At 54.0% G+C, this 23,895-nt stretch overlaps 1 protein-coding gene across 6 annotated transcripts in view; it reads right to left on the bottom strand.

The window, feature by feature from the left end:
- The window catches only part of LOC101392669 (nuclear pore membrane glycoprotein 210-like), a 62,415-nt gene that overhangs the window by 20,746 nt on the left and 17,774 nt on the right, over positions 1-23,895 (bottom strand). For 2 of the 6 annotated variants that reach the window (XR_015552333.1, XR_015552332.1), the window contains exons 3-5: positions 4,503-4,759; positions 3,045-3,180; positions 1,307-1,436 (exon numbers count right to left, since the gene is read on the bottom strand). Coding sequence is in view for 1 of the 6 variants with exons in the window: in XM_087431619.1 (XP_087287745.1) it covers positions 3,072-3,180; positions 18,359-18,531 (282 nt within the window). In the remaining 5 variants the exon portion in view is untranslated. Of the gene's footprint in view, positions 1-1,100; positions 1,437-3,044; positions 3,181-4,502; positions 4,760-18,358; positions 18,590-23,895 lie in introns of those variants that run through there. The other 4 variants (XR_015552329.1, XR_015552331.1, XR_015552330.1 and 1 more) reach the window with 3 other exon arrangements.

The following is a 23,895-nucleotide window of genomic DNA, read 5'->3' as shown; positions in this document are numbered from 1 at the left end:
CTTCACACTTGCATCCCATTTGATTATGAACAGCATCTACTGAGTCATGTGCAGTGGACCTCCCCCACGGCCTGGGATTCTGGGGGCAGAGGCCAGGCCCTTCCTTCCCCTGCAGCACCCCCAGGACCCGGCAGAATGCACAGAGGTAGAAAGTGCTCAAAGGCGACCCGGCTTTCCGTGCACCCACCATGTGCCACAAAAAGCCTCTACACACTTATCACCAAATCCTCACAACCCCCAGGTAAGCATCACTGTCTGAATTTCACAGATCAGAAAATGGTTCCGAGGGTCGGGCAGCTTCTCTGATGAACGAATACACAGAGGAAGAAAGGATCCGACAGACGCTCCACAACAGTGATTTTGCCCCCGAGGGGCATGTGCCAGTGGCTGCAGATATTTTTGGTTGTCACGACTTGGGGAGTTACACTGGCATCTAGTGGGTAGAGGCCAGGGATGCTGCTAAACATCCCGTACCGTACTGGCAGCCTTCTACCACAGAGAATTATCTGGCCCCAAATGTCAATACTACCTAGGCTAAGAAACCCAGATCCAGAAAACTTTTTCTGAAAAGTGGGGTGGGCCTAGAGTGGTCAGGGAAGATTTCAAAGACAAGGTGTGGACTCGAAGTTTTGGAAGACCCTTCGTCTGAAAGATGTCTTTTGCCTGACTGACTTTCTTCAACAAGAATCTTAACCTACACACTTTCCCTTTGTTCCATTACCAACAGGTCAGACTACAGCCAAGATACTGCCTACCACCAGAACAGCTTTCAGAAGAATCCCAGCCTGAAGAAGCCCACACTCGACTCTGGTGGAGAAGTGAGGATGGTGCAAGGGACCCAGACATGTCGTCCCCCTGCCCCACCCCACCCCCACATACTCTGCAGTCTGGATCCGGAAGCCAACACCAGCCCTCAACGCCGAGCAAGGAGAACGCCTCTCACTGTTACAGCGTGTGACCCAGTGAGCCCCTCCCAGCGTCCTGTCACTGCCCAGACACCCAGATGTTGGCTTCTCAAAGACGTGCTTGACCACGCAGAGCCCTGTGCACAGGCACGGAGCTGGCCTCCAGGGGCTGCTAACGCTCGCAACACACAGGCCCTGCCGCAGAGGCCAGTGCACATGAGACGTGGCCACGGCCTTGCTGCCACGAAGGGCCGGGGGTCCACCTCAGAGGGGGTCTCGACCTGGTCCACCTGTCACCCCGCACCTACCGCACCTTCCTGGCAGACGCAGCCCTCCGTGGAGAACAGCAGGGCCGGACACGAGGGGAGAGAGAAACAGAGACCGCCAGGTGGACATCCCACCTTCAGAGTCCAGAGCCCGACCCTCAGCTCCAGCGGAGAGTCCTCCAGGCAGAGTTCGCGGGTGGTGGAGACGATCTGAATGCCGTGGATGAGGTCACGATGGCGTCACAGCGCATGAGCTGGCCGGTGGCTGGAGAGACAGGAATGGAGGGGTCAGCACAGAGGGCGGCCCCCGACCGCCACCCCACCTCCAGGGCCTCACAGGCCAGGCCGTCTTACACTCTGGCAAAGACTAGAGTGATCAACAGAACCCCCAACATGGGGTGGGAAGAGCCCAATTAGCCCAGGAGCCAAGCAGGTGGTCACACACGGCCCTTCTGAAGGTCAGCCAGACTCCGGAAAGCAGGGGCTTCAGAGGCAAGGTCGCTGCCCATCTTGTACTTTTCCGACGTGAGCAGCAGCATTTACAGCTGTGCGCAAAACACTCCTCCCGGAAAATCTAGCTTTGTTCAGGGGGTAACCACTGAGTTAAACGACGAGGGCTCCAGCGTGACGAGTTAGCATCCAAACAGGTAACACTGTTCTGAAGCCTGTCCCGACACCGAGATCAGGAACTACAGCCGGAGCTTGTTCTCACTGGAGTTTCCACACAAGACTATCAACCACACTACAGAACAGAAGGGCATGCGCCCAGAGCCTTCACTCGCTCCATAAAGAAGATACATAAATGGATACATCATCTGGAGGATTCTCTAGTGTAAAAGTAACAGCATGTGACACAAAATCATTCTGACCACTCTCCAGGCCCCACATAAAACTACTTGTGCACTGTTAATGGGATTTTGTTAGAAAGCAATGCAGCCCCATTTGTCAAAAGCCTTAAAAATATTCATGTGCTGTGACCCAGTAACACTGGGATCCTTCTTTGGCAGGACATAACCTAAACAAACCCAAATTCTTCTCTATAAAAATATTTATTTTTCATAGAACACTGAAACAAACATCTGAAAACACTCTAAATGCCCATATAAGAGAATGCTTCAAGGACAACCTGCTGTGAAGACGAGTATTCAGCCACTAAAAATAATTCTACGATGATGGGGCTGGCGTGGTGACACAGCGGTTAAGTTCACGCATTCTGCTTTGGTGGCCCGGGGTTTGTGGGTTCGCATTCCGGGCGGAGACCAACCACACTTATCAAGCCATGCTGTGGCAGGATCCCACATATAAAGCAGAGGAAGATGGGCACAGATATTAGCCCAGGGCCAATCTTCCTCAGCAAAAAGAGGAGGATTGGCAACGGATGTTAACTCAGGGCTCATCGTCCTCACACACAAAAATAATAATAATAATAATAATAATAATAATAATCCCATGATGAAACGGAAAATTTTTCAAATACGTTAGTGGGGAAAGGCATGATGAGAAATTTTCTTTACTGTTTGCTAAGCACTTTACAACCACGATATGGTCAACTATCGTAGGGAAGTGAAAGGATTGCAACAACTGTCTTCATTTTGATTCGCTACCCGTTACAGAGTGTTTTGGTGATGAACAGTAATTTAGACGTGAAAGCCAGCCTCCGTGAGAGGGAAACCAGCACAAAGTGCTGGCAGGAGGGACCAGGGAGGGTGCTGCTTGCTTGGGGCCCCCACCCGCCGCCTGGGCGGCCTCCAACCCAACAAGAGACAGAGAAAGCACTGCCACGGGCTCGGGCAGGCCTGTGGCCGGAGGTCTCAAGGGGGTGTTTCCCATCTCTCGTCCCCGACAAGGGTCACACGGCACTCGAAGCCCTTACTGATGGCCTCTGCGAAGAGGATGCTCGTCAGGCGGCGGGCTGGGACGGGCGGGCCTGCACCACCGCCTCCTGGGAGCACTGCTGCTCGTCCGGGCCCAGCGGCTCAACGCTGGCCACCTCCGGCCGGGTCGAGGACCTGCAGGGAGAAGACGAGAACTCACTCTCAGGAGCCACCCCAAGAGGCACAGCTGGGACCAGAAGCCAAAGCTGTGGCTCCTCACCCGGGCTCTGTCCCAGACGCACAGAGTCGAGGCGGGCAGTCTCCACCACCTTCAGACCCGGAGGAGAGATGGGGCCCAGCGAGGCCCCTCTAACAGGAGCACGACGACCTGAGGGTGGGGACCTCCACACACACCCCAGTGAGCAAACCAAACAAGAGTCCGAACACTGGGAAACAACCTCAGCGCTCAGTGGACAGTCGCCTTACAAGACTATCCTGTGGATCTGGAAATAATTCCCTATCAGCGGGGACACTGCCGTGGAGTCTGGTGAGCAGACGCCGTGTCTCCCTGCTGACCCCAGAGCCAGGCTGGCACACAGCAGGCTCCCAGACGCTAACTTCCCTCCCCGAATAGGTCTACAAAAGCTGGGGATCACCAACTGGAACGACAATCAGTCACGGTCCCCATGGGCACGGAAGCGACATTACGGTGAAGAGGAGAGAAAGGCAGATGAACACTAAGACAACTGATCAGTAAAATCTATGAGATGACTTCCCACGGAGAGACGGGCCTTAGAAGAGGATGGAGGGCCGGCTTCCTGGGTCGAGGGGAGAGTGGAGCGAGCGGGTACGTGCAGAGCAGGTTCTGCACAGAAAGCATGAGGAGAGCGTGTGCCGCCAGGGGATCTGCAGCCGGCGCTCAGGGCGGCCACTCCGTGAACAGCATAAGAAGATCTGGTGTTTTAGGCAGGGCCCGAGGTAGGAAGCGGCTGGGTGTGCTCCAAGAACAGAAAGGCCAGTGCGATCTGAGCCCTGGGACTCAAGGAGACGAAGGTGCTGAGCTCAAGGAGATGGAGGTGCTGAGCTCACGGACATGGAGGTGCTGAGGTCAAGGAGACAGCAGGTTCTGAGGTCAAGGAGATGGAGGTGCCCTGGCAGGCACCCGGCGATGGGCCAGCGCCTCCACTGAAAGTGCACGGAAACCAGCCTCACCCTCTGCTAAGGACAGAGGAGAGGCCTCTGTGGTCTCCTCATGGAGAGAGCTCTTCTGAGAAAAGAGCTCTTCAGAGACTACGGGAAGACAACCAAGCGGACAGGAGCACACACCCAGACAAGAGGGAGACAGAAGGGGCCCACGGCAACACGCCCCACACCAAGCGAGACACAGACTCCTTTTAAGGCAGCAGCTCTGGGACTCCAGGATGGTTTTCAAAGGGCATTAACCCTCCCCTCCCACACACCCACATGCACACACACACACACTCACTGTGGAAACAACAACAAATGAGAAAACTCACACAGATCACACCGACCAAGGAGGCAGGACAAAGAACTGCAGTGTGGGGTCCCGGCTTGGATCCAGGAACAGAGAAGGAACCTTGGTGGAAACACTGGTGAGATCCAGGCAGCCTAGAGAGTGGCGAACAGTCAGGTACCAATGTCAACTTCTTCATCTTGACAAATGTACTAGTTATGTAAGATGTTAACTTCAGAGGAAGCTGGGTGAAGGGTATACAGGAACGCTCTGTGTTATCTTCGCAACTTTCCTGTAAATCTAAAATTTTTCCAAAATTAAAAACTAAACAAAAAAAGAGGGGATTGGAGGAACGAGCAGGCAGAGCACAGAGGATTTTTAGGGCAGTGAGACTGTGTGACACTGTAATGATAACACACGTCATACAGGACATCTGTCCAAACCCAGAGAATGCACAGTGGACCCTCCCGCGTCCCCCAGCCCTTCCACGGGCGGCCACTGCGATGGCCTGGCAGCCTCCCGAGCCTGGCTGGAAACACGGCACCTCGTATTCCGTGCCCACCGCGGTGCAGGGCTACGTTCAATACCGATACAGGCCCTGAAGCGGCCCTGTCCAACAGAAACATGACTCGAATCACACTTAAAATCTTCTACCTGCCTTATTTTTGAAAAGTAACAGGTGAAATTAATTTAATATTTTGTTTTTTAGAGCAGTTTTAGGTTCACAGCAAAGTTGAGGGGCAAGTAGAGACATTTCCCATACCCTCTCTGCCCCTAGACACGCACAGCCTCCCCCACTATCAACATCCCCAGAGGGTGGTGCACGTTACAAGTGAAGAAGCTACACTGACACCAGGTCATCACCCAGAGTTCATGGTTTACACGACGGTTCACCTTGGGGCTGTACATTCTGTGGATTTGGACAAATTTATAGTGACACGGATCCACCACTAGTAGTATCAGAGTGGTTTCACTGCCCTAAAAGTCCTCTGCGCTTTGCCAATTCTTCCCTATTTTTTAAAGTCTCTAAGAAAAACCCATATTTAAAGTAACAGGTGAAATTAATTTAACACTACAGACTACTTAACCCAACAGAGCCCACGTGTCATCACGCCAGCACGCTGCCCCAGCTGCATTTCAAGTGCTCAGAGCCGCAGGGGGGCGTGGGGGCGGGGCTGGCCTTCAGGTGGAGAGCCAGGTGGGCAAGCAGTCCTCTGAATTCACCACTCGCGCTGTGGACATCTAATCCCTGCCCGGGGCTGGCTCGGGAGCTGGCAGATGCCGAGCACCGTCAGTCCCTCGTCGTCGCACTGAGGGCTGACACAGCAGCAGTAAGTGCAGCCTGGAGATGCGACAAAGCCTGACCTTGCAGCTGCCCGGCAAGGAGGCGCCCTCACCACCCTCAGGCCTGCAGCGCGGGGGCTGTCCAACGTCCCAGCCCGGAGACAGCAGGATCCTACGGAGGGGCATCAGCCCCCAGCACCGGCCTGGAGCGGGCTTGAATCCCTGCACCCACCACCCCGATAAGCTCTGTGCAATGGGAGGGAGACTCCTCCTCACAGGGTCGCAGGAGCCCTGGAAAGCACTTGAGGACAAACGCGCAAGTGCTGAGAAACCCCAGCAGCAGAGGCTGCCGACAGCCAGGCGTGAATAGGCCGGGCCACATCCCCCGCCCCGTTTCATGTGGGCGTCTTCTCCCGGCTCCAGGATGCTCCAGGACGCTGCATCTGCAGCTGGAAGGGCTCCTTCCGACCACCGCAGGAGGGTTTGACAGTCTAGGCGGTGTTTCCGCTATGAGCAGAGCGTTCTCTCCAGTCACCTGACTCCTTCCGGGACATGCTGAGGCCCTTCTGCCTTAGCGGGACCTTTCAGAGGCACAGAAGAATCACAGAATCTAGCAATCTTTGACAGTGTCCCCGTCATGGTGAGGCTTGAGTGGAATATGGGGTGAAAAAGCACATTTGAAATAGTTTGTCGGGAATTCCACAGGGAAGGATACACAGGACTCAGAACAGAGACGCTGGAGGCAGGGGACACGACACTGGGAGGGGGCAGCACAGGGGACTTCCGCTTTACCTGTGAGGTTTGATTTCTTACCAAAACAGCAGACTGGAAACAAAAGTAAATTGTTAACGGCTAATTCTGATGGTAGCAATATGGGTATTCCTATATTATTCTCTGTTCTCGTCTGTATCGTTCTAACATCGAAATAAAAGTATTTTCCCCCTAACACTGGATGCAACTTAGAGAACTATTGCTGTGCCTCATTTTACAGGGAAGTAAACTGAGGCTCAGAAGGAAGAGGGGACTGGTTGAAGGGCCAGGACACAGGAGTTCCAAGCCCAAACTTGACGTCTTCTGCTATTCGAGTCACCTCTTGGCTACACAGACATGCTGTCTCCACATCTCACAGCCCTCCAGCGTGGGCCTCAAAAAAACCCTACAGATGCCCCTGGAGCTTCAGCCTGGCCTTTCCCTGGGCTGGGAATAGAAGAGCTGGCCACACGCTGCAATTCTGGAATGTTCCTGCTTCCAGGATCTGGCACGAGAAGAATCGCCTTCTATGCAAGGGGGGATGGGTAATTCTTCACAGACACAGTGGTTAATTCTACCGAGCTGGGCAGACAGAGACGAGGGGTGCGGGAGGAGATGAGAGGCGATGACAGGCAGAGGCACCTCATGTCTGGCAAGCATGGAGATATCCAGGGACGATGTTTTATTAAAAAATAAGAGTGTGCTAGAGGAGAGTTTATGTCAACTTGGCTAGGTCATGGGGCACCCAGCTGTTTTGTTCAAACATTATTCCGGGTGTTTCTGTGAGGGTGTTTTTGGATGAGATTAACATTTCAACTAGTAGACTGAGTAAAGCAGATTGCCCTCTCCAATGTGGGCGGGCCCCAACCAATCAGTTGAAGGCCCGAATAGAACAAAAAGACTTAATTTTCTCCAAGTAAGAGAGAATTCCTCCTGCCCGCCTGCCTTCAAATTTGAACTGAAACATCAGCACTTCCCGGGTCTTGAGCCAGCCAGCCTTCAGATAGGAACTATATCCACTGGCTCCCCTGGGTCTCCAGCCTTTCAACCCACCCTGCAGATCTTGGGACTTGTCAGCCTCCATAATTGCATGCGGCAATTCCTTATAACAAATCTCGTCTCTATCTATCTGTCTGTCTGTCTGTCTGTCTGTCTGTCTGTCTGTCTGTCTACCTACCTACCTATCTAATCTCCTATTGGTTCTGTTTCTCTGGAGATCCCCCACATAGTGAGGGTGTAGAAAATGAAGAAGGGAACTGAGAAGAGTGTCCACCATGTGTTAAGCCCAGAGCTAAATACTTATATCCATCAGATTACTGAATCTTCCAGCAAGACTATCTGCGAACATCAAACTGAGGCTCAGAGAGGTTGAGTAATTTCCCCAAAGCCACACAGCTCTAAGTGGCAGAGCAGGGATCACAGCAAGGTCTGTGTGACTCCAGGTCAGATACTTCTCCCACCACATGAGTGTTTTCCCCAAAGTGTGATACATACCACACCAGAGCGGAGTGATACACAGATGAACTATTTTTTAATTGACTCTGTCTTTTAATTATTATACATTTATTTTAAAGTGTTTTAGGAAAAACAAATACATCAAAGTCACGAGCTCAAAAACGTTAATACTCAAGATAATATCAATGTTCAGAGATGTGAGTTGTTTTCAAGAAAACATAAGTAAATCCTAGTATAGACAGTACATTTAAAAAGGCAAAGCTCTGACAGTGTCATGAGCTGACCGCAGTTTGGGAAGGAAACAGCATTCACCTGACAGTGTGGGGAGTGTGGGGTCAAGGGAGACAGACTGAGCCCCACCACACGGGCCACGCCTGCTCTGCGCTGAGTCTGTCTAGCAGCTGCCATTTTCCAATGTTTCCGGAAAAGCAAGGACAAAGCAGCCTCTTGCACTGATATCGGGAGCCCTAAAAACCGGACAGTCCCCTTGCTGGTTGAGAGGACCCACCGTGAGGAACGGAGGAAATGATGAAAAATGCACCGTGTGCCACAACAGCGGACACGGCGCCGAGCCATCCAGGCTCAGGCCGCACACCTCCACGCAGCAGCTCCTCAGACCCTCGGGCAGGACGGTGGCGGAGCAGGGCCCAGAGACAGGCGGGCACTAACCAAGCAGAGAAGCAGTGTCTGCACACCGGGCTGACAGCTCACACACCCACACTGTCACCTGCCACCCACCGCAGCCAGGGCCCCTGCTCCAAAAGCCGAGTCCACTTGGATACAGATCACATTCGGCTTATGTGGCTTTTCTGAAGAGCTGGCCTCTGCCCGCAGTTTAAATTAACTGCTACTCCTCAGAAATGGTGAGTTTTGCTCCACGCACAGACCAGTTCTTCCACACATCTAGCAGCTGGTCAGTATGCCTGCCCCACCCTCCCCACTCACCAGCACTCCCCAAGGTCCACAGCACAGGCTCCAAGGTGCCCCTGGGCCCCTGGCGCCGTGTGATACGTAGCACGTGCTAACGGCAACATGGCCGCACTCAGTCCTCTCCTGTTGGTGTCTGCTGCAAGGGGATGTGGTGAGACACCAGGGCTGCCACTCACCAGCTGTGTGACCTCGAGCAAACGATTTAACCTCTCTGGGCCTCCGTCTCCTCATCTACACAATGGGAATAAACATAGTTCCTGCTGCAAACAGCTGGGGTGGACCAGACAGGACAATAAATACACATAAAGCTCTCATCACAGGGCCTCGCGCACAGGAAGCTGCAGTGTTTGCTGAGATTCTGACCACAAGAACTTTGCTTTTTAAAGAAAGGAAGAAAATGCAGGTCCTTCCATATTGTGATCACTTATGCTTCCCCCTGTCCATCCTCTTCCCTGCATGAAGCCTGCCCGGGTCCCTGTGGTGAGGGCCTCTATAGCAGATATCCTCAGGGCCATGAGCAAAGACGCAGGCCCAGGACCAGGTTACTGGCCCAAGGTCGCATGGCTGGCAAGATCCCGAGCCACCTGACTTCAAGTCTAACCTCTGCTCTCAGAAGCATCTCCCCTCTTCCCTGCCTCCGTTCCTTTGCTTATGCTGTTCCCTCCACTTCACGTGCCCTTCTCACCAGCTCTCACGCGGCCCAGCCTTCGTGGCTCAGGGCAAATGGCACCTCTTTCATGGACCCATCCCTGAGCCTCCTCTCAGCTGCCACAGCGCCACTGGGCCTCCTAGGGTCCCTAACGCATGTGCAGTCACTCATCTGTTCACTGAATCCATGTTGATTGGGTTAGGTACACTGGGTGCAACGTGCCACGTACTGTTCTAAGGGCCAGGGATACAACAAGGTACACGACGTACATCAGTCCTCCCTTCACAGAGCTCACATCTCAGTGGGAGGAGAGCAAGAATAAACAAAATGAGCGAGTGAATGTGGGATCTCAGACAACAGGGCGACGGACAAACACAAAGCAGGGACGGTGAGAGGAAGCCTCACTGAGGGGGCCGTGTGGGAGAGACCCACACAGCTCTGAGGAGAGGAGGCCTGGGTCTTTGGAGTCCGGGAGGAGACTTCAGGGCAAAAGGGCAAAGGCCCCAAGACAAGGGCTTGGCAGTGATCCCTTTCCCGTCCAACTTTCCCCAGAGCCTGAGCATGAGGGCAGAGCCTATGGCTTGTTCACTTCTTCCCTCCCTTGCTCTAGCATAAGACTCTGACACGAGTTTCTGTAGATGCCCCGGATCAGGTATGGAGTCTCTTCTACTCCCAATTTGCTTCAAATTTCTATCATGAACGGGCATTGAATGCTCTGCACCTATAGAGATGACTATACGGCTTTTCTTCTTCATTCTGTTGATGTGGTGACTTACACTGATTCTTTTGCTAATGTTAAACCAACCTTGCATTCCCAGGATCCACCCCAGTCGGGGTACATTACCCTTTTTTTCTGGATATTTTTCTGGACTGGATTTGCTAGTATTTTATTAAGCCATTTTGAGCTTTGGGTCTGTGGATTTCTTTTTCTTGTAATGATTTTTTCTGGGTTGCAATCAGTATAACGTTGGCCTCAAAAATGAGCTAGGAAATGATTGTTCCGTCTCTCTTTCCTGAAAGAGTTTATAGAGAACTTGTACTAGTTCTTCCTTAAATGTTGCACAGAATTTACAGGTGAGGCCATCTGGGCTTGGAGTTTTCTTTATGAGAAGGTTTGTAATCATAAACTTAATTTTACCAAACGTCCTAAACGGAACTGAAGGTGCCGAGAGCTCTACGCCTTTCCAGGTGTTTTCAGAATCATCCCCAAGTCCTGCACAGGAGGCGGGTCCGGGGCGCCCACCTGACAGCTGGGGACACTGAGGCTCAGTGCGGGCCACACAGCCGTGTGGCCTCGTTTCCTCTCGACGTCCTCACTCACATCCCAGTGTGACCTCCTTCCAGATCACAGCAGCTGCCCTCAAGGACCCCAGGCAAGCCCGGGTTATATCCCCCGACACACACCTCGAAACAGCTCAGTGAACAGGCCAGGAAGGCACACGCACACGTGGGTGTCACTCCTGCAGGACCTGTGTGGGGTCTGGCTGCTTAGCCTCCATCCACCTCTTTCAGCAACAGCACCCCACTTTTCTGCGGGTGCCGCCTCCTCTCCACTCTCAGCCCAGGAGGCTCCGGAGCACTCAGGCTCCTGGGACACCGGAAGGCAGATGACTGGGGCCCGGCCAATCAGCCGTGTGATCCCCCTGCTGGAGGGGCGTTCAGACCCGAGCACGTGCCCCACAGACTTGACCCTGGGGGCTGCAGGGCTGGAACTGTCATCTTGCCACCACAGGGGAGCACCGAGCCAAAGCCCAGACTGCGACTGAGAAACCAGGTCCTGCTGACACTGTATGCGCCCCTGCAACACAGGAGCACGACACAAATCCTGCCAGGGCTCTCGGTTTCAAGAGCTAAAACATTCCTTTGTTTTACTTAAACTATTCCGGTTTGAGTTTCCTGTCACAGGCAGTCAGAGGAGTCTAGACAAATGAAATCCCCTGACTGAATTCTTGAAGGCTTGCTGCCCTATTTCATTCACTCTACTGGTACTATATTTTTGTAAAAAGAAAAAAGAAAAAAAAGGCCTTTCATATATGACGTGTTGGGCACAGAGCAAAATACATCACAAATATTTCACTTGCCTCCCAACAATCCTATTAAAATCCCCATTTGATACACGAGGAAACCTCTACACGGATGTTAAATGACCTATCCAAGGTTACACTCCTAGAAAAACACCTCCGTCCAGCCTGGCTCCGGACTCCTGGTCTGGACACTGCACACGGGCTGTTCAAGACACGGCCCAAGGCCTCCCGCCAGCAGAAGGTGGCTCGGACCTCCTCTCAGTCACCCCGCTATCCCACTTGTACCCCTAACACTGCTTTTCAAAGTGTCATTGACTTTTCTAAAACCCCAGTGAAGGGCCTGGGTAAACCAAGCCCTGGCTGAGAGCTGCTGGCACATTTCCCGGCACGCCCCCAGGACTGAGCTGGCTCTAGCCAGTGACCCGGTTTGAACGCGGCTCTGCCACTCACCGCCGTGAGGCTCCTGTCTCCGGCTCCCCCTCTGTGCAGGGCGTAGTCATTCCTACCAGAAAGGGTTAGGGTTAGGGTTTGTTTTCAGGATTAAGTGGGGAATAATATGCAAAGGGATTAGCGGGAAAACTAGTTCTGATATTTTGGGTCCCTCTGCCACACACTCCCCTGCAACACTCGAAGCCCCTGCTTCTGGACGGGCATCTTTGGCCGCCAGGGCAGCTGCTGGACACCCGCACCTCCGCCAGCCCTTCCTCACCTCCCGGCCTCCTCCCTATGCTGCCCTCCCGGGTCCAGTCACATCCAGGTAACCCTTGTGTCCTTTCACATAGTTTTTCTTTTAAATTGATTCTTCTTTATGAAAAAGTAGTTTAAAAGGAAACCTGACATCACTAGTGTCAACAGAACGCCCAGATCATTTGCCGTACACGTGAGGTAACCGTAAGAACCAAGACGAATCAAACCAGCGTTACTCGAGTCCGTGGGGACGCTGTGGCCTGCAGAGCTTCCAGCCCACCTGCCTGCTCTCTGGGGAGACAGGCAGACAGGAAAAGCTGTCAGGGAAAGGAGGGGGCGGGGCCGGGGTGGGGGGAGCTGGTGTCTCCTGGGGACAGAGCTTCAGTTGGGAAAGATGGAAAAGTTCTGGAGACAGATGGTGGTGACGGCTACAACAACAGGAATGTACTGGATGCCACTGACCTGTACGCTTAAAAAGGTTAAGGTGGTCAATTTCATATGTATATTTTACCACATTTTCTTTAACAGAAAAAATGTAAACAACATATTGGCACCAGAAATAAACTTTCATTTTGAGGAACTCTAAGGGACTGACGGTGAATTCTGAAAGGGTCAACCCTTCCCACTCCCCATGTCCCGCACAAGGCCCGCTGACACACAGAGGCGTCCGGCGGCCCGGGAGGCACCGCTTCGCTTCGGAGGGAGCCGGTCCCCACTCTTCACAGCGCCCTCAGGAGCAGGAGCTGGGCAGGGGAGGGGGGAACCCAAGGACTCGGGAGGGACAGGCCCAAAAGCCACAGTGAAGGAAGGAGGAGTGAGAGCTGTGCAAAGAGCGGGGAGGACGGCGGCAGTGGAGACGCAGCCCACCCTACACCCACCTGCAGGGTCCAGCCCCCCTGGGCAGAGGCAGGGGCTGCAGGGGCCCAGGCAGAGAGGGGACCCACAAGGGGAGCAGGGAGAAAACAGCCCGGGGAACCAGGCCAACTCGAGTCAACACACACTTCCCCCAGCCCCCCGCGGCCTGGTGAGGGGAGCTGAGCAAGGCCCCCCAGGCCCGTGGGAACCAAAGGTGCTGAGGGAAGAGCAGGGCCCAGAGAACCAGTCCCAGCTAACGCCGCCCACTCCTGACCCCGGCAACCCCTTCCTGTCTCCTGACGACAGCCCGCGGGTCTCACACAGTCCCGCCCCCGCCATCCTCTCTAACCTCACCTCCTGACCCCCCTCCCCTCACCAGTCACGCCTTATTTGTGCTCTTCCAAGGAGCTCAGCCCTCCTCGGGGCCTCTGCACTTGCTGTTCCCTGTCGCCGCTCCCTGCTCAGGCCCCAGTTCAGCTCCAAGGAAGCTTCTCCCGCCCACCCTATCCAGAAACGCAGCCCATCTCCTACAGCCGTTATCCCAGCCTGCTGTTCACGTCCTCACAGACTTAGCACCACGCAAAACGCAGCCACTCATTTCACCTTCACTCCCACAACCAAGCTCCCCGACAGCAGGGCCTCGCCTGCTTGTTCACGGTCACGGGCCCCAGGGCCTGGAACGGCGCCTGGCTCACAGAAGAGTCACCAGTAGTCATCACCTGTCTGTGAGGTGAACCCCCAGGCCTCGTCTGGGACACACAGTTGTCAACCCGTGCTCGTCCCCTGGGGCACTCGCGCAGGATGGTCCTTCCCAGCGAGACCGTCCTGGGCACTGTAGGCTGCTGGCACCTCTGCCCCACCCTGTAACTGCCAGAAAGAACACCACATACAGCCCCCAGGTGAGAACACACGACCCAGGCCTACGGGTCTAAGACCCCTGGCAGAAGGAAGGAGGCGAGAGAGGTGGCCTCGGTGTGCGTGGATGAACAGGGCCCACGAGTGGGGTGTCACTGGAAAAACACTCTTGACTGGGGGACAGAACTGCAGCGACAGAGTCAGAGAAGGCCCAACGAATGGGGTGCAGAGTTGCAAACGGGGGGGGCCTCTGGTTGAAGTAAACCCACCCCTGTGGTTAAGCTTCCACAGGGTAAATGTTTCTTTTGACTTCAGAGCCCAATTCTCCAGTTTCCCTCAGGTCTTGTCGCCTCCCCCGTCCAGCTTCTAGCCCGAGAACTGCCTGTGTCCTACAGGCTGAGTCCGTGAGCCAGCAGAAGGCAGCCGGGCTGGATGATCTTCCAACTCGGCTCAGTATTGGAGGGCTTCCTGGAGGAGCCAGAGGAAACCCTGCACCCCACGTCTCCCCCCAACTGCACCTGCCAAGGGCTACAGGGTGACTGGCTGCTGCTTCCCCCTGCTGGGGGCAGGCAGAGAGACCCCGGGACATATCCCAGGAAGGTGCCGGCCTCTGACCTCCCACAGTCACTGGTCAGCAGGGACAGAGGGACTGTGGGGTCTTTCTGCCCACAGACTCATGTGAGCTGCCTGGGTCACAGCCCGCTCCAAGGACAAGCCCCCCTGTGCAGGGGGCCCATGCAGGAGAAAGGGGTCCCACCTGCCTCTGAGGAATCCTTACCCCTGGGGCTGAGAAGTGCCTGGGCCATGGTGGGAGGGTGCACCTGGCTCAGGACCACACCTGGCAAACACATCAGGCAGCTCCGAGGTGCCCTGGGGAGACTTCCAGGCACAGGGAGGAGGAGAAGTCTGGGCAGCTCCACTGAGTGTGCGCAGCGGACGCTCCGCCAGATGCTGTTTACGAGGCAGGCCCACCCCGCCCCCCACGCAGCTGGGGGGAGCACTGTAGCTCACAGTTTACACAGTCTCCACCTACAACCTTCCCAGGCAAACACCCTGGGCCAGCAGGGGTGCTTCGCCCAGAGGCCTGGGAGGTTGCACAACACCCCCTTCCCCGGGGCAGCCAACGGCTGACTGAGAGTGGGTCAAAAAGCTCAAAAGCTTGGTCTCCCCCTTGTCTCACTGGAGGACAACCTGCACAGTGATACAACTCCAGAGGGTCACGTGGATCAGCCCTGGCTCATCTCCCCTGCCCTATCCCCCTTCCCAGCAGAGCACCCTCTCAATAAACCACTGCAACCAAATCCTTGTCTCAGGCTCCACTTCCAGGAAAGCAACCCAAGACACTCACTTTCTCCAAGATCAGGCAGCCCACTGGAGAATCGAACAGCCTGGGGCTTCAACAGCAGGGAAAATACACAGACGGTGCAACATCTTTCCCCAGAGTGCTGCTCAGACACTGAGAACTTAGGAAGACTCTGAAGCAGCACAGAAAAATCCTTGGGCTTTAATGTTAGCTGGTAGCTGGAGGAGAAGGAGGTTACCCGGTGGCCCCAATACCAGGTCTGAGCTTCCAGGGGAAAACAAGTGACTCAAAGGAAACCCAAATGGTGACTGGTTGTGTTACAGCTGAAGGATTATGGTCTATTTCTTTTTCTCTACTGTACCAATTTTCTAGATAACGTCATTTTCTATGTAAAGAATACCTTAAAAAGGACCTAATGAAATAGACTTTATGGAGCACTTTCAATAACACAAAATATCAGAAAAGAATCAGGAGCTTGTCACACAACCAGCAATGCTGGGTGCAACGGGAGGGATTCAATGAGAGTCTGGCAAATGAACCAGAGGCTGAACGGCCCTGACGGGGAGGGACAGGAGGCGACCCGCGGGCTCTTGCTCAACTTGAGACTTCCACTGCCCACAGGACATCGCAGGGAGATCTCCCCTCCCTGAGGCTCAGACTGACAGGTGGGCAGTTTAGACCAGAGGATCTCTACGGGTCCTCTGGCTCTAAAATTGTCCAATTATTTGGTGCCATAAAATCAAGAAACAGGAAAAATAAACTTAAGGCCACTGGCGCAGGCATACGGTGATTTCAGTAAACTTGGAGTTTGGCCACAAATTCAAAGGACGAGCAAAAATTCCCCCAAGCTTCAGGAGCGTTTTTACTTTCTTTGTTTTTCATCTCAGAGACTTAACAACGAACTTGGATGAAGAGGATAATTTCCTCCCAGGTTTAGGGGACTATGGCTATATAGCCTGTCTGCAAGCCAACTCTTAAAGTCTCCAGAGGCGGGTCTTCAGAAACTAAAGCAACAGCTGACTTAACTGGCAACGGCGCTACTAAAAACAAAGAAAATGTTTTCAGTACTTGAGTGACAGCAGACTTTCCTGTCAAGTGAAGGGGAAGTCACAACCAGCAAACACCACGGAGCAGACTGAAGATAAGCAGTCCCACGTTCAGTAAAAACTATGGATCAGATGCAACCTGAGTTATAAGGCACTTAGCACTTCTCTGAGGCATCTGAGATGAGGAGAGGTTTTTCCCTTCCTCCTAAGAAGCTAAACAAGTAAATTAAAATCCCCGGAGTCCGTCAGCTCCTCTCAGAAAAGAACACGCAATTAGGGAAAAAAAATGGTTGTTACTTCAGAAAAACAAGTACAGCTAGAGAATCCCAGAGGAAGTGGCACAGAAAACATCCAAAGGGATTCATTTGAAGCCACCTGTTTTTAATAACCAGTTTCCTCTTTTTTGCCCATATATCAAGAAATAGACAACTTCAACCAGAGAATGAGCGTGTATCTCGTGCAGAGTATAGACTAACAACTGATCTTCCCACACAAGACAAGGCCCGAGACAGGAATATGGAAAACTGAAAGGTAAAGATCAACCTCTCATGTCTAGCCAGAAATGAGACCCTCCAGGCACAGAAGGCACTAAACCCAAAATGCAATCGGCTGACAGAGCAAGCAAGCCGTGTTCTCAGGAGGCAGACTTCCGGGAAATGAATAGCTGCAAAGAGGCAAAGGAGGAAGATGCTGGTCTGAGCTCCGTGCCCCATACTTGCACATACACACAGACTGACATTCAGACAGACTTAAAACTTACACACACGCACAGCGGGTTCTCTGAACGTCCTCACACCTTGTTAAGCTTCAACACTGAACCATCCTTGAAACAGGGTAAAAAGAGAAGAACAAAGGTACATCCTGGGGGGGGGCGGTGCAGGAACCACCTCCCTCTTTTCACCTCTACCAAGGTCTGGACTGGGAGGCTGGGCCAGGCCTCCATCACACCGGCGCTGTCTCCACTCTGCAAGCAGAAGCCGAGTTCTTCTCGTCTGCAGGATGGCAGGGCTGGACCACATCACCTCCCTCCGCCAGGGGCCCAGCCAAGTCTCCCCGACCACGTGTGTGAGAGGAGGGGTGGGGGCAGACAAGGGCCTCTAGTTTCACTAGTTCCTGGGGCTTCCCAGATCACATCCCCCACGATGAGGGTAGAATTCTTGAGTTCCCCCAGGAAGCCAGGAGGGGAGATGTCAAAAAACGGCTGAGTTTGAGCATCAAGGCCAACATGGGGGTGAATTACCAACCAGTCCTTTGCGTCTCACGTCTCATCTGTAAAACGGATCCCTAAGGTTTCCTCCTCAAGACCTTTCATCAAAGGTTTATGTTCCTGCAAAACACGCTGAACGGATATGATTCCATTCCCACACACGCCTTCCACATTTCCCTACAAACGCAATTCCCACGCCGCTCAGGCGCTAGGGACGAGTCCCCCGTCACTAGATAAACTCAAGAGACCTGCGTCTCCAGACTAGGGCTTTGTAGGGCCCTGACCACCTATCCCGGAGTCCTGAACGAGAAGGGGAAGTTAACAGCACATGGACCCCCATCCCTCGCCCACCAGCTCCAGTGCACTCCTCTCCCTACAGCCTGAAGATCCCATTCCCAGGGCAGACCTTCGCGGGGCCCTCCGCAGCACTGCACGCCCCCCATCGAGTCGGGCCGACTCCGGGGGCCCCCTCCTCCCGCAAGGCCACAAACACATAGGTCACGGCCGCGCGGGCCCAGGCGGGCTCTGCTTCTGCGTGAGCAGCGCGGCGGCCCCCGGCGGCACCATGCGCGGTGACGGCGACCGGCGCGCACGCCGCCAGGTCACGCGCGCCCAGCCGCTCCGGCCGTGGCCGCCGGCGCTCCCGCTGCGCGCGGACCTGCGGGCGGAGCGCCCGGCCGCCCAGCCGGCATCCCGGCGCAGCCCGGGCCGGGGCCGCGCGCCCGCAGGCCCTGCCGGGGCAGCCCCCGGGGCCGCGGCCGTCCCCCCCACGCCGTGCACTTGCTGCGCGCCCGCCCGGCCTCCCGGCGCCCCAGGGCCCTCCCTCGTCGGCCCGGCCCGGCCCCACGCCTCACCAGCGGTAGCAGCCCTCGGAGGCCTCCAGCGTGAAGTTCACGCGCGTGGCCCGCGTGAAGGGCAGCAGCACTTTGGGGATGTTGAGCTTGCCCGCCGCAGCGCTGGGGCCCAGCGCCAGCAGCGCAGAGAGCGCGAGCAGTAGCGGCGTCACCCCCCGGCCCCGCGCCGCCATCCTCGCTGTGCTTCACCTCTGGTGCCCCGGAGCCTGGCCGCCCGCGCGCTCCCCCTCGCGCCCTCTGTCCCCGCCTGCGCGCCGGGCCAGCAGGTGATCAGCGCGGGAAGGAGGGGGCGGGGCGAGGGCCGCGGCCTCGGGCCACTTCCTGGGCCCCGGCGGGGCCCGAGCGCGGGAACGGAGGGGGCCGAGCTCGCGGCCACCCCACCCCCGGCCAAGTGGGGCGGAGGGAGGGACTGCGGCGCGCGCCCCGGACCACGCAGTGCGGGACCGTGAGATCAGACGCGCGCCCTAGGACACGGGGGACATGGGGGGGATGGGCGTGTGCCCCAGGCGTCATAGGTGGGGAGAGGCATGGGGCGCACGCCCACGTAGGGAAAGCCTGAACACGCGTGAGCCTGCGGGGCACCCCTTGACCCGGCGGGAAGCCCTACGCGGTTTTCTGGCCTCCACGCTCTACTCAGTGGTTTCAAACTCTCCAGCGGTAATGTGGAACCTCCCAGCACCCCCGAGGTCATTCATTCGGCCATGCTGGGCGCCTCTGGCGGTTGAACCAGGCCAGGGCCCAGCGCAGAGGAGGCCACCAGGCTCCCGCGACCGTGAGCTCAATCTGAGAGGCCGACCGTCACCACGCAGAGGGACAGGCACCCGGGAAATCTGGGATGCGGAGTGCTGGCCCATGCTTTCCGGAAGAGGGACCCCGGGTTCAGCAAGGGGAAGCGACCTGCTGAAGCCCCGAGGGCCCTGTGGCTGCTTCCTCCCCCTCAACTTCCTCACATCTTCCGGGGAGGTGCTTTGACCCCCATTTCTCCAGAGGAAACAGAGGTTGAGTCGGCCGATGATCACTCAGCCAAGATCTCTGATCCCAAAGCCCGTGTTCTCTGTGCTGCACCCACTGTCTGCCGGAAGCCGTAGGGAGGTTACCACAAGTGCACATTCAGGGCCCCAACACTGCCAGCGCACGCTCTACTACCCCTGCCGCCCCAAAACAGAGAGAACAGTCAGCATCACTGAATTCATTTGCAAGCAGAAAGCTACGTGTGGACACGTTGTGCTCTATGGTGTGTAGTTGTCTTTGTCATGAATGGCATGAGGGGTGGGTTCCGTGAGCACCATGTGCACAGTGCTGTTAGAATGTTCATCTGTGGAAGGGAGGGCCCAGCCTAGCAGGAGGTCAGGAAAGGGCGGGGTGAGGGCGCACAGGCCCTCTTGCGGAAGGGGTCCAGGAAGTGTGCACTGAATTGTAATCAGGAAGGCACACACTGATGCCACTGCCTGACAAGGAGGGAGAAGCTGAATTTCAATCAGGCTGAGGAAGGCTTCTTGGAGGAGGTGGTCCCTGGGCTGGGCAGAGACACCTGACTGGGCTTCAGAGAGACCCAGGTGGGTCTGAGCCTGCCCCTCAGGGGTCATCTGGTTTTGGATGGTGATGGGCAGTGTTTTGGGGTCACCCTCAAACCCGGAAGGCCCCAGATCAGGGAATGTGTGCATTAGGGGAAATCTCTAGAGATCTCAGAACTGGGAGGGGGGTCTTCTCCCTTCTCCTGTGTGGAACCAGGAGCTCTGGGAAGGGACGTTCCCATGGGTTCTCTTCTCCGAAGAAAGAGAAGCGTTACATGGAAAAAGCAGCCCCAGAGGGGGTATCTGTGAGGAAATTTTGAGTAGTTAATCCAGATAGTTTAAGGAAGCTCAAAAGGGCTCGTAGTAAAAGTGATTCCCTCTTACTGCCCCGTCACCCAGTGCCCTTCCCCACAGACGACTGTGTTTTCTGCTTGAGTATACTTCCAGAGAAACTGTATGCATACACAAACAAAAATGTGTGTGTGTATTTTTTTAAATGATACCTCATCATGCTCCAATTCTGCCCACTTAAATTGGCAAAGCCTTGCCCAGCAGGTAAATCAAAGGGACTGGGCAGGGTATTAGGGACTGAAGCACTCTGGCCCATTAGGATCATGAGTCCTATGGCCCCATCTTTCCAGATCTTCTGATGACTGAGGAGAAATCAGTAACACGGATTTGTAGGTGAAACATCTTGATTGTAGTTGAATGCAAGTAATTCATTAAAAACACACACAGAGGCCGGCCCGGTGGTGCCAGTGTGTTAAGTGTGCGCACTCCGCTGAGGCGGCCCGGGGTTCACCGGTTCGGATCCCGGGCGCGCACCGACACACCGCTTGTCAAGCCATGCTGTGGCAGCGTCCCATATAAAGTGGAGGAAGATGGGCATGGATGTTAGCCCAGGGCCAGTCTTCCTCAGCAAAAAGAGGAGGACTGGCAGATGTTAGCTCGGGGCTGATCTCCCTCACAAAAAAAAATATAAAAAAAAAAATAAAAACACACATACACACTCTTGGACGTTTATCCCAGTTAAATTAAAGCTTATGTTCAGAAACCTGTACATAAAATGTTCATAGCAACTTTACTCACAATAACCCAAAAGGGGAAACAGCATAGAGGTCCTTCCATGGGTGATGGTTAAACCATGGAATACGACTTGGCAATAAAGGAACAAACTGATACACGCAACCACTCAGATGACTCTCCAGGGAAGTATGCTAAGTGAAAAAAGCCAGTCCCCAAAGGTTACATACTATATTATTCCATTCATCTAACGTTCTTGAAATGGTAAAATTATAGAAATGGAGAGCAGGTGAGTGATTGCCAGGGGTGAGGGCTGGGCCGGGTGGGGTGGGGGGTGATATGGCTATAGAAAGACAACATGAGAATCCTTGTGGGGAAGGGAATGTTCTGTATCTTGTCTCTATCAATGTCAGTGTCCTGGCTGCAATATTGTCCTCTGGTTTTGCAAGATGTACCACTGGGGGAAACTGGGAAAAATGTGCATGGGATCCCTGTCTATTATTTCTTACAACTGCATGTGAATCTACAATTATCTAAAAAAAAAAAAAAAAAAAAGTTTAATTACACAAACAAAAATGCAAACATACAAACAGGCCTAACAAAATAATCTGGGTGGACACAGCTTGCTGACACCTGTAATTTAAAGCAGTCAGGAAATTTCGATAGCAGAAAAGAACCAATGGGAAACAAAGTGATGGAGAAAACAGCTTCCCATTTAAGATTTTCTGCTTTATGTTATCCTTAAACTTGTCCCCCTCCCCCATTTCAGTTGCCTATGAACCTGGTAATGGATGGTGTCTGGGATCCAGCCTGGGGGCCACGTGGGCCTCCCCACCTTCTCTGTGTGGTCTGTCTCCACTCCCTCCCACTGGGCCCCCTTCTCTTGGTGTCAAGTGCTTTATCTGAAATTCAGGGAGACAGTGGCGATGGCCTGAGCAGACCGTCTTGCCCTGGACACAGAGACCCTCAGGGATGGAAGGGACCCCAAATGTGTGTGAGACGGTTGTCTATCTGATGGATAAAATGAGATAAGAAAATGTTGCCTGTGACTTATATCAGTGCCTCCCAAACTTCTGTCATTTCCTACCACCCTAAAAAAATCTTACAATATCTAAGTACCACACGTACTATTTCCTATTTGTCCTTAAATCAAGATGTTTACATATATTTACTTAAGAAGAAAGCTTTGTCACTTCGGTAAATAAAAAACCAGCATCAGTTGCCAAAATAGAAGTAGCCAAAAAATAACTACAATGAAACAAAGGGATACCATCAAGTTACAAGCAGACTGTTTCCCACCAGAGGCTCAGGGCCCAGGGCCTGCTCTCACCGTTCAACTGGGAGATGACCGAGCCCCAGACAATATCGAAGACACGATCGACCCGACCCTTTCTCTTGGAGCAGATAAGGGTTGAGAGAGAATTTCAAAAGCAAATAACTTTTTCCTAGTGGGATGTTGTCATATTAGAGCCTATCCACCACCTTTTACAAAACTAAAAAATTTTTCAGTGGAGAATCTCAAACATTCCCAACCGCAGACAGAAGAGTATAAACAACGAAGCCCCATGACCATCCAGTCCCGTGACCACAATCCACGGCCAGTCCTGCTCCTTCAGCCAACCTCACCCATCCCTGTAATTCTGACACAATCCAAGACATCCTATCATTTCACCTGCATTTCAGTGTGTATCTCTAAAAGATAAGGACTCATCTATAGAAACGCTGTACCCCCAATACTATTATCACATCTAAAATACTAACAGCAGGGGCCTGCCCCGTGGCTTAGCAGTTAAGTGCGCGCGCTCTGCTGCTGGTGGCCCGGGTTCAGATCAAGGGCGCGCACCGACGCACCGCTTCTCCAGCCATGCTGAGGCCGTGTCCCACATACAGCAACTAGAAGGATGTGCAGCTATGACATACAAGTATCTACTGGGCCTTTGGGGGAAATAAATAAATAAATAAAATACTAACAGCAATTCCTCAGTCATAAAATATCAAGTCAGAGTTCAAATTCCCAACTGTCTCATAAAGGTCATGATTTTTTTCACTGTTAGTGTTTGAAGAATCAGGATCCAAGTAATATTCACACATTGCAATTGGGTGAAATGAGCTTTTAATCTACAGGTCCCGCCCACTGCCCCATCTTTCTTTCTCCCCTTGTGATTTCTGGGTTGCCCCTTTATCTCTGCAGTAGAAGTCTGTCTTCAGAGCACCTTGTGCTGAGTCCCGCCTCCCATGTCACACACTTGCGGGCACCACAGCAGTACTGTCCCTGCTGCACTAGTCTGCAGCTAGGTTTTGGTCAAGGTCCCCGGAAACTTAGGAGGCTCCACCAGATGGCATATCAGAAATTACACGGACAAGACCAGACCCCTTCGAAGTCCTAAATATCTGTCTCTGCCCTCACACGGTGACTGGAAATTGCTTTTTCAAATTCAGCTTTTAAACTTGTCAGCGTAGCAAGGAACTTGTCAGTTCCAAACTCTTCTTTCTAGCAATAATCAAGTTATACCATGCGTGGGACGGCCTGTTCCACAAGTTATTTAATGAGAACACACAGATATTAACCAGGAACAAGTCAGCCCAGCCTATTTCAGAAGAAGGTGCACCTCTGGGAGAGTGTGGGGGGTGCACGGTGTGGGAGGACAGAACGAGAGGACGCCCTGGGAGATACCAGCTCCAGACTTGTCTACTTGGGGGCATCGACCTTCACGCGTGAGATTTCCAGATAAGCGCCCGAGAGGGGAGCGGGTTGGAGCTGAGCTTAGCTGTCACCCCACGGGAAGGAGGGCTGAAAGTTTCAGACAGCTGTGGCCCTGGGAGCAGCCTGACCCAAGGGAACCCCGCAGACAGTCCCCCCGAAGCCTGCTGTCCTGGTCAGGGTCAGGTTCAGCCGCTGTAACAAAGGGCTCCCACAGGAGGGTGGCCAAGAGAAGGTGGCCTCGCCCCCACGCTCAGTCTGGAGGCAGACGGTCCGGGGCTGGCCCGGCAGGGCTGCTC

The sequence above is a fragment of the Ceratotherium simum genome, chromosome 5, assembly GCF_057802395.1.
Source record: "Ceratotherium simum simum isolate JZ-2026a chromosome 5, ASM5780239v1, whole genome shotgun sequence".
NCBI classification, from domain to species: Eukaryota; Metazoa; Chordata; class Mammalia; order Perissodactyla; family Rhinocerotidae; genus Ceratotherium; species Ceratotherium simum.
Note: the sequence above shows the minus strand (reverse complement) of the source record. Positions and strands in the feature narration are given on the sequence as shown.